Here is an 18440-nt window from a genome sequence, read left to right as displayed (position 1 = left end):
CGCATGTAATTCAATTGAGCTTTGATTCTCATAAATACTTGAACTTTCACATGTATTATTAGGTCACTGGCAGGAAATTGTCTTTAAAAATGTAATCAAATTCACTAATAAAATGCCGAGTGTCATGATGTCTATCCTTTTTTCAAGGTTCCGTGTGCTCTTGTCCTTTTTAGGTATGCTATAAAGATTCTGTTGAATCATGCCTTCTTCCAGGAAGACACGGGCGTCAGGGTTGAGCTGGCAGAAGAGGATGATGGGGAAATGATTGCCATCAAGTTGTGGCTCAGGATAGAAGATGCCAAGAAGCTAAAAGGCATAATTTATCTTCTAAAACAAGAAACAGTCACTGGACATCACCAATAGTATCTTCTTTAACCAATTTTTTTTTAAAAATGCTTGTTTTGGTTTGGCAGGAAAATACAAAGACAACGAAGCTATTGAATTCTCGTTTGACCTGAACAAAGATGTCCCTGAAGATGTGGCCCAGGAAATGGTACGTATCATCCTGACCAGTAACGCTGGTTGTAAGAAAACTGTTTGTTTTATCCCAAAAAGGATGATATTTGCCGGAGCTAATGGAAAGTGATGGCTTGATTGACGTGACCATTCCCCAGGTTGAGTCTGGCTATGTTGCCGAGGGTGACCATAAGACCATGGCCAAGGCTATCAAGGACCGCGTGTCTCTGATTAGGAGGAAGAGGGAACAGAGGCAACTGGTACGGGAGGAACAGGAGAAGAGAAAACAGGAGAGCGAGCAACAGATGCAGCAGCAACAGGAGGCACACAAGCCTTCATATTCTCAGGTTTGTTAAACCACCATCACACCTCTTTTACGGCTCATTTTACAATTTTATGTCACTCAAGTCTACATGGTCTCTTTTTCTTGTCATTATTGTTAATGTGAAACATGGAGTTTTATCCAATGGATGGAGATATTCTGTAATCTGTTGCTTTCCCTTGGCTGCAGGCAGAGGCAGAGGAGACTGAAGTGGAACAGCAGCAGCTTCACTACCAGCAGACCAGCATCTCACACACTTGTAAGATGGTTACTGTTAAAGAGGCCAAGGGTGACCATGCTACAGAATCTAAGAAACTAAGAAAAATTGGCCTGTTCTTAAAAAAATGTTTATATGCACCAGGTTAATACATTAACCCATGTGGAATGCTTATATGTAAATCAAAAGCCTTTTTTTTATCTTTAAATGATAGAGCATAGTCAAGTCATTCTGTTGTAGACTGGAGCCAATAATTCTTCTATCCTTTTAATTGTACACCATTAAAATTATTGGCCCCTCGTGGCTGGTGCGGCAGGAAAAATCATTACTTTTACGTTGAATTTATAGAGAAAATGAAAGATGTCCTCTATGTCTGTCCTTTTCAGCTGAAGCAGGCTTGGACAGTGGCCAGGGCTCCTCAGTGTTTTCATCAGAATCCCCCCACCTGGGGCAATTGACCATGTCATACAGCTGCCCACCGGCCTCCCAGCCCCAGACTCCCTATCCTGCCACTCCTTCTGCAGCCCAACAGCAGCAACACCCGGGATACGCACAGCCGTCCCAGCCAATGGTGAGTGCTGTCGACAAGCTGCGTCAGATTGCCACTGTGTGCATAGGTGTGCTGAAAATAACCGAGCACTTTGAAGTGAGCGCCGCATGTGTTTGGAGAGTGAACGAGCACGATGTTTGCGGTGTTTGTGAGGAAGCTGGACGTTTGTTTAATTGGATTTTGGATTGCTCTTTTGATGTGTTTTTATGCTGTCTCCGACCTGTTAGACGGGGAACAGTAGATGCTGTTTTTTCCATGTAAACAGCTAATTATAAAATGTGATCACACACCGCCTGTAAAAGGCCATTCTTTATCTGTTGATTTCAGGTTAAGAAATGCTTTCATCGGGTGATATTTTATCACTGGAATTCATCTTTTCCATTTCCAATCCTTGTTCTGTACTCTAAGGCTATTATAGAGCATTTGCTGCTTAGGGTTTTCTGACAGCTATAATATAAAATAATACAAAAATATAAAATCCAACAGCTTAAAGCTGCAGGGTTTATTAAGCAGTTTTGCAGTAGTTGTTAGGAGCGATATAACTTGTCCATTCATACTGCAGTGTATATTGACAAAAGCCTTCATTGTTCAGAGAGTCAGGTTTGCCCTTCTCTTTTATGGCCCAGTATTTTTATGTGGCCTTCCTTCACTCACTGCAGGAAATGTTTCCTGAGCGTACTTGTTTATAGCAGCACATGGGTCAGATTCCTTCCTTAAGGGCCCTGTAGTAATGGTGAGGTGAGCGTTCATGTTTAATTTCCCGCTCTAGACTTTTCCATCTGGTGACCTTTTCACTGAAGCCGCTTCCAGCTCGGTAGAGCCGACACTGACTAATTTGTTGCCCAACTATCAGCAAGCAATTTGTTAGTAGATGTATTGAAGAACTTGAAAAATGTTGACTTATTATTCAACTTGTCATTTCTTTTTAACAAGACTCAATTTCCTCATCTGCAGTCATAATGGTATTCTATCTATCTATCTATCTATCTATCTATCTATCTATCTATCTATCTATCTATCTATCTATCTATCTATCTATCTATCTATCTATCTATCTATCTATCTATCTATCTATCTAAACTATTTTCTTTTGTTTATTGAAGGTTCTTTAATATACTTTCTAACAGACATTTTTATATAGTTTGGCTTTATGTTTATTTGTTTTTTGTTGTTTGGACTTCTTTTCTACGTGTGATTAATTGAATATGTTCTTTGTTTTAATTGTAAATGTATGTTTTAAACATTTCACGGTTATGTTTTCTAACATTTGGCTGTAATATCAAATACTATTTGAATGTTTTAATGGATTTAGTTCATTTCTACATCATGTAATTCATTTTATTTGCTGCAGATTCCACTTAAGTTTTAGGTTTTGTGTTCCCGTCTGTGGTGTTTTGCTTTCCTGGTGTTTTGTATTTTCATTTCTTTGTGTTTGTTTTTCATGTCGATCCCACCTTCTCCCATCACGCTTACCTGGCCTGCAGCCAACAGCGCGCCGTCGAAATCGTAGCATGTCTCTTTGCGTTCCCCCCTCCTCCTACTCTCTTTCCCGTGCTTCTTCATCAATGACTGCTCAACCAAAGAAGCCTTCCACCCCCCCTCCAGATTTGTCCTTCCCATCCTCCTGCACCACCGTCTCCCCCTGCATGTCTCTCACAATCGAGAGGGACACATTCGCTGGGCGCCTGTCCAAGGCCCTGGAGACAGTCCTACCCCTTCACTCTGCCTCCTCTGTGCCCAGGGCCGGGCAGCGGAGGGCCAGCCTACCTGCACTGTTCCCGACCCCTGTAGGTTTACAGCCCTAATTAACGGTGGTAAGAGCCGGAGGAAGGAAGAGAGCAAATTGAGGTATATGGACTGCACAGGTGTCTGAATGTAGGAAAACTCATAATTCTAGTGTAATGATGCATAAAAAACAGTTCTTTTTGTATAAGGAAGCAGGCTATTAACTTGATAGACTTCAGTACTTCAGTACTGTGTGCATCATTTTACCCATTTACCTCCATTTAATGCTCTCTTTTTTCCCTCGGTTTGACTGACATGTGCAAAAAACTAAACACCAGTTGACTGGCTTGAGCTTTACCCTTGCACCAAAAATCAAATTTGAAATGGTGCACATCTGCCATTGGAAAAACTAAGTCTGACAGTTGATTCAGGGATATTACAATCTTATAATGGAGTTAACGAAAAGCACTGCCCTGTTTTTTCTTAAACGTAAACCCACATTGTGGTCAACATTTAACAGAGATTATCCATGTGTTTACCAAGTTTTCCAAGTGCAGATGCCTGAGGTTATTACTGAGCTCAGATTTAGCATTTGGCTTTCCTCTCTCTGTATTCACTACCTCTCCCTGTGTATTTCCCTGTCAGCTTTCACTGTCCCGCTGTTCCTTCCTGCTCACCTTATTACATCACGTTGTCTGTCTGTTTTACTGCAGCTTTACTTTGATACAATACCACTTGACTTTTAGTTTGTCCTGTTGTGGTGTTAGGTGTTATTACATAATTTTATTTCTAATTGGGTGACATTTTTCTCTCTCCTGGTATTCTTCTTTGCCGTGCTCTTTTCTACATTTCATTTGGGCTTTGCTGGGTTTCTCTCCCTCTCATTTTGAGTGTCATTCTTAAATCCATTGTATCTCATTATCACAACAGCATTCAGTGCCGCATCCCTACAGTGGAGGAGCAGGAGGAGGAGCAGGAGGGAACATCCCCCTCGCAAGTCTCCCAGACCCCACAACTGTTTTGTTCCCCTCAATCCCCGAACGTCCAATTTCCTTTTCACCTCCTCCCACTATGCCTCCTAAGGCCTACAACAATCAGAGGCGCAAGAGCACGTCCATCCTGGAGGCACATACCCGGCACTTCCAGCCAGCCTATACTCGTTATGGGAGCAACCTACATCCCTTTTCTGGAATGGAGACAGTTGAACCCCCCCCTCTCTTTATGGTGAACCCTGGCTTTGCAGCAGCTGCCCAAAGACTTGGTGTCGGGGAGCCACTGCATCTCCCAGGACAGTCTGACCCAAGTCTGTACGGCTATAAAGACATGAGAGCGGAGCATGGGGAAGCTATGAGGCGATTAAGCCTCAATCAGGCTGCCTTGTTGGACCACTATGAAGCCATGGCGTACGGGGGATACCCAATGACTGCACACCAGCTTAGCCGTTTAAGTTTCCATCAGCAAAGACATGCAGCTGCCGCCGCTGCAAGTTTTGCTTTTGAGCAACCGGGGTTTTTACACCCTCACCTCATTCAGAGAATGAGTGCACACAGTCCTGTGCCTCCACCGTTGGCTCCCCTTAGTGCACCCTCTGGTACTTCTATGTCTGCATCATCTGAGGGTTGCTATCCTTCACCACAACATGCTGCCGTATCTACTTTTGCCATTTCTGCTCCTCCCGTGATGCCCGATGCTGCACCACCAACCGGAAACGTATTTGAGTTTCATTTGGCTGCAGCCGGAGACCCAAATCTTATGGCGTCCAGACTTTTCCGTGCCCGAAGAAGCTCCATGGACCTCCCTCTGGAGGACAACACCGGAGCTGGATCAGGTGGTTCAGGCACATATGTCCGTCTGCAACCGGTGACAGAAGAGCTGTATTCATACGTTAGTCCTGAGCTCCCTTTGCCTCCGGGAAGTCTGTTTCTTCATCATGCAGGTTTAACTGCGAAAGACAAAAGTCCAGATCCTTCTAGTGACTCTCTGGCTTCTTCTGATAATGGAGAGTTCCAGTCACCTCCTCCCCCACCACTCCTCCCTTCATTTGACTCCTCATCTGCTCAGTCCATACCTCACACAGCCTCCACAGCAATGTATGACCCATCCACTGGCATGTTACCCATCGATCCCCAAGGCCATCCCCCCTCTATGCAGAGCTTTCTCCCTCCCACACCATCCTCTGAGCTCCCACTCGGAGGAGCGCCATCAACTCAGCTGGAGACCTTGATGCAGAGTGCCTGGGCCCGGCATGGCGGGGTGGTTCCAGCTCAACCTGATATGACATACCATGAGTCATTGCTGGCCATGCAGGCTGTGAACCCCTCTCTGGTACTGCTTAGATTCTAAACTCATCGTTGCACCTCTGGGTCAATAAACTCCCTTTGTAGCCCTGAAGCTCGATTTGAAAATCAGGACTCATAATGACTATTTATTGATTAGTCAACTTTACATTTCAAGTTGCAAAAGTTAAAGCAGTGCAAAGAATCTTGTAGAGTCTGACCCAGAGGCCATTCTACCAAACCCTCAACTGATGCTTCTTTATCAGTGTAGTGCTCCTTTATAATTTTATTCCTTTTTAATTACGTGAACGCTGCTGAGTCAGTCTTATTGTCTTCCTTCAAAATGTGACAAAATTATTGAAGAGCTTTAAAGCTTTAAGTCTTTAATTGGATTCAAAGATGGAGACCAAACTCGGCGCATATTTGCACTTTAACAAATCTGTTGGTTAAATGGAGATGAAAACCTCTTTTGTTTGCTCGAGTCATCATGTAAAACCTACACTGAGAAGGTAGCCTCTGAAGACAGACTCTGGAAACATGCAAATCATCATAAGTCACCTCGCGTTTGTGTTTATCTTGTGTTTTTAAAGTAAGTAAAGTTTTGTATGTATGTTCATATATGACTGTATATGAGAAATGTGCGTTTGTACTGGTATACCGTTTTTATGGCATACTGGAAATTCTACTCGTACAAATCCAAAGTCTATTTGGGGTCTCTGACTCTAAACTGTACAGTATAATAAAAACAGTAGTGACATTGACTTTAACTTCCTCCAATGCACAGTAATTTATTACACTAGAGTAAACTTTGCGACTTTGTTGATTTGTATTGACAAACGCACAAACATACAACAAAAATCGGACAATAGATACTTCATCTGTGTAATTCTTTTTCCTTGTTATGTTTAACCCAGCGTATTGTGCAGTAATTTCCCGCCCAGCCTGGAAATTAACTTCCTACACAAAGGTCAAAGGTCATCATTTCATTTTCATCAAACCCTTAGAATGCTGATAATATCGTTGTCATTCCTTTGTTGGCGTTTTGGATTTCACTGGCCAGACATTTAATTTCATAAAACATCTTTTTTTTTAGTGTGTTTTTTTTGTTCAGTTTATTTATTGAATTATATTTACTCGTCTGCGCTGTAATGGTGTTGTGTTTTATCTCCAATGATGTACCAATAAGGTAGGTATACTTGTTTATAGTGCAACATACTTGCATAAGCTTGACCACACTTGATGTGGGGTAGGGCTTGGTAGCAAGTATAACGTTGCAAACGGCCTTCTAAGGGTTCATTCGGTTGGTGATTATCTGTAGGCTGCTGTACTTTGTGCTTTCATTTGGGGATCTCAGGGAGGTTTGTGTTGACAGATTTCACCACTATCAAAGTAAAATAAATAAATTGGGAAGGGATTTTTGATATTTAGATATGAGAGCCCCTTTAACATAGGCAGTCCAGAGGATCTCCATGTCTGTAAGTGTGTGTGTTCACAGTCACCCACTTGCTGCTAAAGTGATGTTTGCTGTCTAAAACGCTGGGGGTGCCGGTGATGCAAACCCACTTTTACCTCCAAGTTCAATTGTTATATTTTGCAGTTGTATATATAAACACTACATTTACATATTTTTATCCTCTATCAGTTGCAAACATTTCAAGGTAGTGAGAGACCAGCACAAATAAACCTGCAGAAGCGATGCAGAGGTTTGTGTTCACACTCAGAGCTCCTCTGGATGGATTCTTGATAATAGCAAGAATACGTACATGTTTAAAAGGGGCTTAACACAGCTTCTACTTTGATCTTTTGGTTTATTATCGCTAGCAATCACTGATGGGGGCTGACCTGCATGTTACAAATACCCCCCTACTCACGCCCAGTCTAACCCCAGACTGTACTGTCCCACCCGCATATATGCACGCAGTAGTTATTGGTGTGCATATATCTACTAGAGATTGATGTATATGTGTTGTCTGTGCGCATGTGTGCATACACAAGAACGAACTTTAGAGTTGTTTTTTTTAAAAATGAAGGACTGATGAAACTTCTTGTGTTTGGACTCATGTAGTCCAATATGTTAGAATACCTGGTTCTGATTATATTTTGTTTTCCCCTCTCCTTGTGATGTCTCTATCCTTTACTCTGTTTTTATCGCTCTCCCTTTCCACCTTTCTTTTTCTAAATCTCCCAGCAGCAGGTTCAGTCCCCTGCCCCTCAGCACTCTCCAGGGCCCCCTCTCATACCCGCCACCGCTCAGCCAGCTCCTCCTGGGACGTCCCAACAGGTATAACAACTTTTGAGAAAATGACAGCTTTGTCATATGGTTATTTAATTTGTTGCGTCTTGTTTTAACTTCTGGGTTAAAATACAATACTGACTCAATACTGACTCATGTGGCTATTTCATATACGTTACATTAGTTGATGGTGAAACAGGAAATTAACTAAATGTTTTTCATAGCAGGGTTTTAAATGAATCCTTGGTTATTATAAACAGTATTTTACAGTGTTTACATTTAGATGTGTAATTTCCTTTTCCTCTCCCACTCTTTCTTTCTCTCTTTGTGTTTCCCTCACACTCTTTCCTTTTCTCTACTTGTGCGCAGTTTGTTCCATCTAATCAGAGTTCCGCATCAGTTCAGAGCCCTACACACACATCTCTGCCTCAGGCGTCGGCGCAGGTATGTAAGCTCATATCTGGCACCTATTTGAAATATACTGCACTATATGTTGAGAGCAGTTTTTTGAAGTACATGTCTGCATAAATCATTACTCATACCTGCCCTTTAGCTATTACCATTATATCTACTTGGATGCACAGGCTAAAAACCCAAATCTGAAAAACAACTGTCCCATAAGGCTTTTTCAGGTTACAAATCACTCTCTGTTAATACAGTTTCTCCAAACTATAATGTATTTACCCATTGATACACTTAAACTTTGTCTCTCAGAGATAATTTGATGGTCGTTTGCTTAGGCTAACAGTTATTTACTCAGTAGGTCATGTAACCGCTTTGACTGTAATTAATCCACTCTTTTTAGTGCTGTTGTTTTAATCTTAATCTCAGATTCCTCCTAAACTCAATGCTTATTTCTTTTTTCCTATTTGCTGTCTGTTCATCACTGGGTTTGTTTTTGCTTATGTGTGTGCTTTCCTGTCTGGATGCTTGTTTGTCATGTGTCCCTATGGCCTTTAGTTTTGTGACCTAAGTCCATCTCCTAGTATAGAACATCTGTATCTTCTTTACCAAGCTGCACAAATTTCTCTGGCCCAAGTAACATATTATATGCTGTATATTAGTATTGAATTAATGCGCTATGTTGTATGTGTCCATGCCTCTTGTGACTGCATTTTCAGTGAATACATTTAGATTTCCATATAAAAAAAAGTCACCCAAAGCCTTGTATGCTTTTCGAACAACATATCACAAGATTATTTTATTCTTGCATTTTTTGTTTTTCCAATATGTGTGGAAAATATGCTCATTTACTTATTTTCACTAACAGAAAACAGTTCCATGTTACTCTCTTATAAGCTATGATCAATCATTTGTTACAAGCTGAACATGTTCATCACTCCTCAAAGTTCCAGTAGGGGATCTTATCTAAGTTGTGACTTTTTTTGGCCAGACTTTGTGTCTGTGGGTGTATTGTATTTGTGGTTGAATTAGTTTCAAATCCCAGTTGTTGTTGTGCTTTTTAGAATTTGTTGTCCATATTTCTTTATCCAATTCATCCTTTGTTCCTTCCTAATGAGTCCTGCTAACCATCAGACCAAAAGCATGTGCCAGAAGTACTTGAGCACAGTTTAAGGCAGTTAAGATGCTAATCCATTTGCAGAAGAGCAGTGAAAAATTAACAGTGAGTAGTGAAAAAGTGTCCAGTTCAGTGACCTTGACTGGTAAGAAAGACACTCAGGAGTTCTTAATATTTTAAATAAGCACTTATTAGCATGAGTAAGTTCAAGTCATTTGCTTTTACTAGTTGGATAAGAGTTTTCTCAGCGCATGTCCTTAATTCCCTTTATTAAGTCCTTTTGTGTGGTCGGCCACACCATGTTTAAATCGATAATTTCACGCAAACATAAACATGCACCCCGTTCGCCTTTCTTATGTTGCTGCCTCTGCTTGCCTTCTCCATTTTTCCTTATATACCTTAATCTTTGTCTCATCTTTTCTGTCTGCCTCCTTCTCTTTTTGGCTTTTCCTCCTATTTTCAGCCCAGTGTAGCCACCTCCACCCTTACCTTGGTTTCCACACCAACAGCGGTGGTGGTTTCCCCTGCCTCTTCTCTGCCACTCCCTGTTGTGGTGGTGCCTACTATTGTTTCCTCTCCCCCTCTTCCTCCTCCTCCTCCTCCTTCTCCTGTGCCTACACCTCTGCCCCAGCCATTGGCCCCCACAGTGCCAATCATCAGTGTAGTCACCGCCCCACCCGATACTTCTATGGAAGCCCCTCCCCAGGTACTGGACAACCAAATTCAAATGGATGTCTTGTCCCCAAGCTCTGTGCTCACCACAATAGAAAAGCTATTTTTGAGAGGTTTTCCCCACACTCTCCATGCTTTTATTTGTTTACTTTTCCATCATATTTCCTCCCCCGGTGATAGTGGTCATATCGATTTTGGTGTGTTCCACGTGTGTTTCAGTCTGCCTCCCTGTCCTCCGAGCTGTCCCTGTCCCAGCTACAGCCGCCTCAAGTTCTTTCATCTATTGAGAGGTAATAATGCAAACACAATCAAATGCAGAGATTAGAACGCTTCTACTTTCCTGAAACCCAGAAGGAATATTAATTCTGTGTTTGTCATTTTCTGCGGCACAGCGGGCACTCTGAGCTGTCAGGCCTGAGCGATGGCAACGAGGGTGGAGGAGGAGGCGGTCGCCATGAAGGCCGCTCGACAAAGCGACATCAAAGACGTTCTGTACGAAGTCGGTCGCGCCACGAGAAGATCTCCAAGGCCAAACTCAATGTTCTCAATGTAATAACACACGGTGGCAAGTTTATATAAATATGAATCATTCATTTGTGTCATACATACTAATTGTGTGTCTGATTGTAGATCTCCAATCGAGGGGACAGGGTAGCAGAGTGTCAGCTAGAGACTCACAATAGGAAGATGGTGACCTTCAGGTTTGACCTTGATGGAGACAACCCTGAAGAGATTGCCCAAATCATGGTGAATAAACACTGTCACATGCTTGATATAGACAAATACTTATTTACTCATTAGCCTTTTACTTTATCGCGTTATAATCTATATACATTATAGATCACATTCCTTTATGAACTGCATATTGCATCAATTGAGCATTCAAAACCTCTGATGTACAGATAAATGTTCTTGTCCTTACCTTTTCTTTGAAGTGTTTATCAGTGAGTTTCCATGAAGTGACTTGTGCCCGTCACGCTAACATTGGAAAATGAAGCCGAGCGTGTTTGTATACGCAAACGCATGCGCAATTTACTCTGACATTTTCCATCTGTTTACGTCTGGATGTGTGGATCCAGGTTGAAAGTGAGTTTATCCTGGAGAGTGAGCGGGATTCCTTCATTGAGCAGGTCAGAGAGGTGATAGAGAACGCCGATGAGAAAGGTCTGGAAAGAGATGTAGAAAAACAGGTACGTACAGCTCTTCTCAGTCTTCAGGTGTCTTAATTTAGAGTTCATTGGTTTTAATTAGTATGCGTACATATATTATCTTGCTTATCTACAGATGGCAGGTGATATGGAACAGCAGATTCCTGTTATATCTGTCCCTATGCCAGGTAAAAACCAACAAAATGAACAGATAAATGCAGAGGCATGCCATTAGTGTGACTGTAGGACAACAGTTTCATCTTTGATCTACATTCAATTATTGCCTAACCAACAGACATGGTAATCTTTCACATATTTGCAACTAAAACAGCTCCTTGGTTCTAATTATAATTTAATAACTGTTAACTGTCTTACTGAGTGTCGCTTTCATCTGTTTCCAGACATCCCTCCCTGTCCAGCAGCGCAGGTGGTGCATTCAGCAGGTCGGAGGTTCATCGTCAGCCCCGTGCCTGAAGCCAGGCTCAAGGAACCTTCATGTCCCACATCTCCTCTTGCTGCTATTGCTCCTCCTGCAGAAACAGGTCAGAGGCGTGTGTGCATGCATGAGAGTGTGGAGGTGTGAGGTTTAAAACATTTCTTTTTCAAAATTATAATAAAACCGAGGACAATGATAAAAACGAAATAGTGACTGACAAAATAAAGGCAGTACAACAGAATATGATGCACTTAGGTTTTCTCAAACTTATTTGATTACTTTACTTTAAAGCTTTTAGGGGAAATTGCTCACTTGCTTTGTCCAAATGCAATAAGGGACATTGGCTTTTATTAAATAATACCACGGGATTTGGAAGAACTTTCAAGCTGTCGTCTCTTCTGTCAGCCATTGTTGAACGGACTCATTGTTTTAATATCTATCTAATATTTATATGACATTATGCGGTAATAAAATAGTTAATAAACTAAATCAATGATTAAATCACATTTCTGTAACTTATCTTACACTTTGCGGGTTCTTTTTCTTTAGTTCTTCCAGTTTCAGCTCCGGTCCAGACTCCAGGCCATGGTTTGATGGCATCCCAATCCACTGGTGCCGTCAGCTTACAACAAGCTTTCTTTGAGATCAGACAGAACCAGAATCAGTTTGATTCTGGATCCAAAACAGCCCCTGCTTCCGTCCACTCAGACCATCCTCCTCTGCTGCCTGCAGGAGCCTCTCACCCATCGCAGTCTAGCACTGTCTCTTCTACTATGGATGTGACTGCTGGACATGTCCCATCTACTTTGATCAAGGCCCCAGAGCAGGTTTTGGAGTCCCCTTTACCTCCCCTTTCCACTTCATCCACCCCTTCTTCCTCACCTGCTGTGTGTGTCAGCCCTCCTTGTACCACCCCCCCTCCTACGGTGATGAATCAGTCTACTCTTCAGACCCAGTCCAGGGTGCAGGATGTGTCATATCCACAGGCGCAAGCACAAATTCAACCTCAGGCTTTCAACCAGCCTCAGCCAACGCATTCTGCTCCCGCTTCTACTTTACTACCTTCGGCTGTCCCACCTGCCAGCATTTCCTCAACAATGATCACATCCCCTCCTAGCCAGACAGCGTCGCTTCGACCCTCTCCTCCTCCTTCCACTCTAGCAGCCAGCAATGTCTCCGATTATCCGTCTGTCCCTTCCCTCCCTTCCTCCACACCTCCCTTTTCTTCTTCTGACATCCCCACTACTGACAACCCAGGGCCTCCGCTCGTTCCCTCCGCTCCCTCCCACAACGCACCCTCTTCATCCACCTCTCCCACTGTGGGCCTTCAACCAGTGACGACCAGTGTTCCTTTAGTCCAGCCAACATTGGTCCACTCGCAGCCCCAGGCTGCCACCTTACCGGGACAGATGCACAACCATTGTGGGGAATGTGATGCAAGGTGATTATTGTGTGTACAGCTGCAAGATACAGCCTTAAATTTAATTTGAACAGGTTCTACTATATAAGATTTTTGATACAGTAGAGTCTATACCTTATGTTAATTGTGTCCTTATTTACTCTTTGACAATGATTATTATCTTTCTTAGATGTGAGGTGACCTCTGAGTTGCAAGGCAAACCTGACGATATCCAAGCTCTAGAGAAGAAACTGCGGTCTCTCTTCATGGACCTCGGTGGGGGGGTTCCACCCACACAGGGAGATGTCATCGCTGCAGAACCAGCGTCTGTATCCACCGTAACAGGAACTTCATCCCCACTGGGCATCTGCTCTACCTCCAGCACACCTGTCACCACACCTGGCTCCAGCCAGTCAGCCAATCCCCTTCAGCCCCCCTCCAGCCTGGCACTGGGGTCTCCTGCCCCTGTTCAGGGCCCTGGAACACCCATCGCCACCACAGCACAGATAGGTAGCTAAAGGAATGAGCTGCTGTGTATCTTCTTGTGCAGGTTAGGCTTTCACTAACACTGCTAACTGACTTGCAGGTTCTACAGGCATCCCTCCCTCAACCTTTGGCCAGAACACTCCATCCAAAACCCCCTTATCGAGGGTACCGGTGAGTGATCTAGTTTAGCTATTCATGACATTCTCACATTATTTTATTCAATCTACCATCACCTTTCAATCCCACTTTACTTAAAAGTCATTTGGCATGTATATTTATGTTAACATTCTTTTTACTTTCTCTACTAATCTTCTCAAATCTCCCCCCCCCCCCCCCCCCCCCCCGCCCCCATGGCACTGCCTTTCTCAACACTTCTTTGTATCTGGGATTAGACCAGCTCTCCTTCTTCAGAACTACTGCCATCTTTCCCTGGACCTTGTCTAATACAGGTGGTCTTTTTCATGTTATTTGCATAACATACATGAGAATACTCACCTTTTTCTCATATACCACATAAATAAGGCCTCTGTTGTGCAAAAAGACATTAAGGCGCTCACAGATATTACCCATAAATACACTAATTCCACGTGGAAAACATGCCGCTGCTTTGACAGATGAGTGTGAGCTCTTTGGGAGGCCAGAAACAGGGACACACACAGTGACTGACAGAGCTGGTCAGTTGAGGATAGTGTGCTTCAGGGCAGAGAAGGCACCCAGTTGACTTTAATTTCCAGACACTTTTGTTGTGTCTGATAAAGCCGCCATTTAAAAATAGGACTCAGGCTTAGTTGTTGAATAGAGAGATGCCAACATTAGTTCTTATCCTTTATGTAACGCTCACTTGTCCCGTAAGGTATCCCTGCTGCAGTCGGAGCACACAGTGCATCGGCTTTGATGCTTTACCGATCAAAAATAGAGCTATAATTACAGCTTTAGAATTCGATTTTTTTATGACGCAACTAAGGAATTACACCAAAACATGTTTGCTTGTTCGTTTGCAGTGCAACTGTTTCAATTTTTAACACGTGTCTTCGTGTTTTGTGTAATTGCTTCAGTCCCAGCAGCCTCTAGAGGACCTTGATGCACAGTTAAGAAGAGCACTGAGCCCAGAGATTGTTCCTGTAAGCACACACCAGTTATCTTATCCTCTTTAAAATGAGACCAGCTTTACCTCTCAGACACGGTTTAAAAGTGACCTGTGTTGTTTGCCTTTGTGCTAGGCCTCTCATGGTGGAATACCTTCAGCAGGACAAAGTATGTATGTCGGTGTACAGGGTAGTCTTACCTCTGTATTTGGATCTGTCTAATATTTGTACATTTTATCTTTTAGTTTCTTACTCTTTGGATGAAGAAATAGCCCCTCGTGTGCCTGGAATTAAATTGGGTAGATTTCAGGTAAACGATCCTTACATTTGCAGTTTCAAAGCATAACAGTTATCCTCCTGTAGTTTTTATTTCTGGGTTTACTTATATTTTAGGATAATAACCATTTTTCCCCCATCCCTGAAAGAAACACTGCATGTACAGCAGCACTCTCTGGATATCAAACTGAAAAGAATATAGAAGAATAGAAGGCTATATAAATACCTCAAAACTGATTGCTTCAATTTAATCAAAGAAGTTTTAATCCCATTTTGTACTAATCTAGTGTAATCATGCCAAGAACCAGAAATACCCAACCAACAAAGCTGAAGACATAATGTACTTGCTGCAGGTTGTAATAAAGGATATTCTCGAAATAATGTTGCATTTTATTGTTATGTTCTTCTCTTTCTAGGTTTCGTTGGCTACCGAGGCATCTCCAGTCAAGCCGCCAACCTGTATAGAATCTTCTTCCACCACTTCCTCCTCTTCTTCATCCTCCTCATCCTCCTCCACGCTCTCCAGCCCAGAAAATACACTGCACAAAAGCTCAGCACCACCTCTGAAAAGTGAAAGGAGAACAAGGAGGAGATGTTGTTGATGGACTCCCCCAAAGAACTATGGGAGGCTCCCACCAGCCGTCCCCTATTACTTCACCCTGCCCCTCTCCAAAACCCACCACCACAATTGGACGTTTCCAGGTATTTCCTCTTTAGATCTTGCGCTGCACAACTTAAAGCGTCGGCCACATGTTTTTCAGCCATTTTGTTTTATTTTATTTTAGGTTACCACCAATCCTGAGGCTCGTGTTGGTCGATTCTCAGTCAGTCGAGCACAGGAGCAGAGCCTTGACTCCAACCAGGCGGCTCTGCCTGCTGCCCCGGCTGCTGCCCCGCCTCCTAAACCACCTAATGATCTGGGACAAACTCTGAGTCCAGATCTCACGCACAAGGCCTCACTTCCAAATCTGAACAACAACTCTTTCAATAATTCCTACTTCAGCAGTGACAATGACTCCGAATTTGAGGATGAAGACTTCAAACGTGAAGTCAGCCTACTCAGAGAAAAGCAAGTTACCTTCTGCAGTTGCTCTACTTTTAAAAATGTTATTGCTTTAGAAATCTAGAGTGTACAGGCCACTTTCCTTTTATTCCTGCCTCTCACTTTATTACCATCTTCCTCTTTCCTATTTCCATCACATTCACTTTCTTTCTTTAGCAGGTTCCTCATATTGTTATTTCCTCTTTACCATTAGGCACATAAGAGAGATTCAAGCTCTTCACTCCCGCCAGAAGGAGGAAATAGAGAGTCTTTTTACCAAGCTTGGAAAAGTAAATCACCTTGGTTACATTTAAGATACTCTCCAGATATACGCAACAAGCAAACATCCTTTATTCGTGATCTTGGTGCAGGTTCCTCCAGCAGCGGTGCTCCCTCCAGTAATAACCTTCACCGGCAGGAGGAGACGACCTACCAAAAGCAAGTCCTCAAAATCGTCCAGAACCAACTCCACACATGGCAGCAAGAGTCCGCTACAGCCAGGTAGGCCCATGACTGAACATGTACAGTATGTGAATAGTCACTCTGAATTTCCACCAGGTGCAACCTTCAAATATAAAATGTAAGCCATAGCTTTTGTCCATCATTCATGTGGCTTTACTGCTCATAGCAATGTTGGTTTAAGGGGTAAAATTATGTGAGGAATTTAAGGAACACTTATTATTATTTGTGGGTTACCACAAAATGACAAGGTCTAAAACGTCTCACCCCATTTCTGTTTATGCATCCATGTGCACATCCGTGTGTGTTTATCTGCTTGGCTCATGTGGGTATATGTTGGAGCAGGCGCAGAGCTTGAACATTTCTGACTGCTTTTCCTGTCCGTCTCTCCCTCTGTGTGTGTGTGTGTGCGTGTGTGTGATGGTGATGGTGTAAATGTGTCTTGTTGTTATATATGTGTATGTTTGTGTGTCTCTGGACTCTGCGCTGTGTTGTTTCTGCACTGTCCTTTCCCGCTTATGCCTTGTACTGTCTCTAGGAAGCACTTTATCCGCCCAGAGCGTACCCACCATGTACCCTGGACAGCTGGCTCTGCTAGCCCCTGGAGGATTAGCCGAATCATGCAGCAACACTCTGCTGCAGCCGCTCAAACCCTGTCCCTCCAGCAATAATCCGTGCTCGGCCTATACCAGCGAGGGGGCGCTCTCTGTACCCAGCTTATGTGCTCCCACCCCAGGTAAGCATGTGATGGAGAGTTCCATTCCGCACCACAAATCACGTGCTTCCGTACAAACACAAATGCACGCATGTGGTCCTCACCCGCCCCCTCACAATCCAAGACACATTTTTTTCTATCTTTCTCCATCAGTATCTCTCTGTGTGTAAACTTTGTGATGGCTAACTGTTACGCTCTTCCTGTGTATCCCTTCACTTGTATCTCTTTCCTCCCCTCTCATCTCCGCCCTATTTCTTATTTATTATTTTTCTGCCATCTACCTTTCCCCTCACTTCTTCTATCCTCACCTCTCCCTTTACTGCACCCTCCTCATCTCCTCTACCCTCCTCCTCCCTCTCTTCAGGCTGTGTAAAGTTCAGCTGGGGTTCGGAGCGTTTGGCCTTCAAGCCTGGCAGCAGGAGGACGCGCTTTCTGAGTACGCCCTGCTTGGCTCTTTGTGTGTAACGCCTTATTTATTTGCTCTTCCTTTTACCTGTTGTCTTTACTTATGCTGTACTTTTCCTTTACTTCTATATATGTCAAGTCATGGTCATCCTGTCCTGCGGGTTTCCTACTCTGATGAAGGAAGACCCTCTACTTCTTATATTGTCAATGACAGAATACCGATGCCCCCAAACCCAGCTATTGTCCAATAATAGGAAATATTCACGATTAAAACTTTCACACACAAAAGGAAACATCAGTCCACCAACCAGTAAAATCAGTGATGGTGATTTCGTAGATGTTTTACAGTTTTAGTTCCGGTTGGCTTGGTCAGTTATCATCTTTACTACTGTGGTCTCATCTTTAAGAGTATCACAGCAAGAAAAAGCTTGAAATTGCCATTTATAAACATCAAAATGTGCTGGCAAAAACAGAGCTAAAATACTGAGAAAACTTTGAGTTTAATCCGTCTAAAACTTGGGGGATTATCGGTTAAACATAATCAGTGTACTAGTGCAGCATAACTAGACTTAATTAGTTATAACTGATAAATAATCACAGCTAAACAACTGATATAGCTTTGCTTTATGTTTTATCATTAAATATTTTGACTAGTTTCTTTGCTGTTAATTGTCAGGTACATTTTAAACCCTGATTATATAGCCTTGAATTCTGAGCAGCACAGACAGCAATATAACAGAGTCATTCTTTCCTTTCCAGCACAGATATGATTGTTAGTGTCTCGACTGCTATTTTTCACGTTCATCACCAAGGAAACACAAATTTCTGCCTTATTTTAAGGGGAATTGATAAACTGCAGCTTCAATTTAGTATATTCATTGTTCAAATTTTGAATGAGAAGCTCTGAAACATAAGTGTGAATTGCACTGGCTCCTTTGTATATTTGATAAAAGACCCTCTGCAGCTCAAGCCCCTTCTCCCCCTTTCTTATTTCTGTCCCTTTCTCTCCCCTTATCCAC

General features: G+C 42.8%; 1 protein-coding gene across 1 annotated transcript in view; it reads left to right on the top strand.

Annotated features, from left to right (window-relative positions):
- The window catches only part of wnk1b (WNK lysine deficient protein kinase 1b), a 55093-nt gene that overhangs the window by 33444 nt on the left and 3209 nt on the right, over positions 1–18440 (top strand). Inside the window, exons 7-36 of the mRNA XM_029825873.1 lie at positions 174–313; positions 414–493; positions 615–803; positions 968–1037; positions 1382–1566; positions 3030–3332; positions 4201–5595; positions 7735–7827; positions 8149–8223; positions 9762–10004; positions 10190–10260; positions 10363–10519; positions 10601–10717; positions 11050–11160; positions 11255–11306; positions 11520–11660; positions 12104–12995; positions 13144–13463; positions 13540–13610; positions 13832–13888; positions 14495–14560; positions 14660–14693; positions 14770–14834; positions 15217–15394; positions 15518–15522; positions 15586–15869; positions 16057–16132; positions 16214–16343; positions 16840–17037; positions 17381–17473. Of these exons, the coding sequence (XP_029681733.1) occupies positions 174–313; positions 414–493; positions 615–803; positions 968–1037; positions 1382–1566; positions 3030–3332; positions 4201–5595; positions 7735–7827; positions 8149–8223; positions 9762–10004; positions 10190–10260; positions 10363–10519; positions 10601–10717; positions 11050–11160; positions 11255–11306; positions 11520–11660; positions 12104–12995; positions 13144–13463; positions 13540–13610; positions 13832–13888; positions 14495–14560; positions 14660–14693; positions 14770–14834; positions 15217–15394; positions 15518–15522; positions 15586–15869; positions 16057–16132; positions 16214–16343; positions 16840–17037; positions 17381–17473 (5891 nt within the window). The remainder of the gene's footprint in view (positions 1–173; positions 314–413; positions 494–614; positions 804–967; positions 1038–1381; positions 1567–3029; positions 3333–4200; positions 5596–7734; positions 7828–8148; positions 8224–9761; positions 10005–10189; positions 10261–10362; positions 10520–10600; positions 10718–11049; positions 11161–11254; positions 11307–11519; positions 11661–12103; positions 12996–13143; positions 13464–13539; positions 13611–13831; positions 13889–14494; positions 14561–14659; positions 14694–14769; positions 14835–15216; positions 15395–15517; positions 15523–15585; positions 15870–16056; positions 16133–16213; positions 16344–16839; positions 17038–17380; positions 17474–18440) is intronic.

This window comes from Takifugu rubripes, chromosome 18 (assembly GCF_901000725.2).
Source record: "Takifugu rubripes chromosome 18, fTakRub1.2, whole genome shotgun sequence".
Taxonomy (NCBI): Eukaryota; Metazoa; Chordata; class Actinopteri; order Tetraodontiformes; family Tetraodontidae; genus Takifugu; species Takifugu rubripes.
Note: the sequence above shows the minus strand (reverse complement) of the source record. Positions and strands in the feature narration are given on the sequence as shown.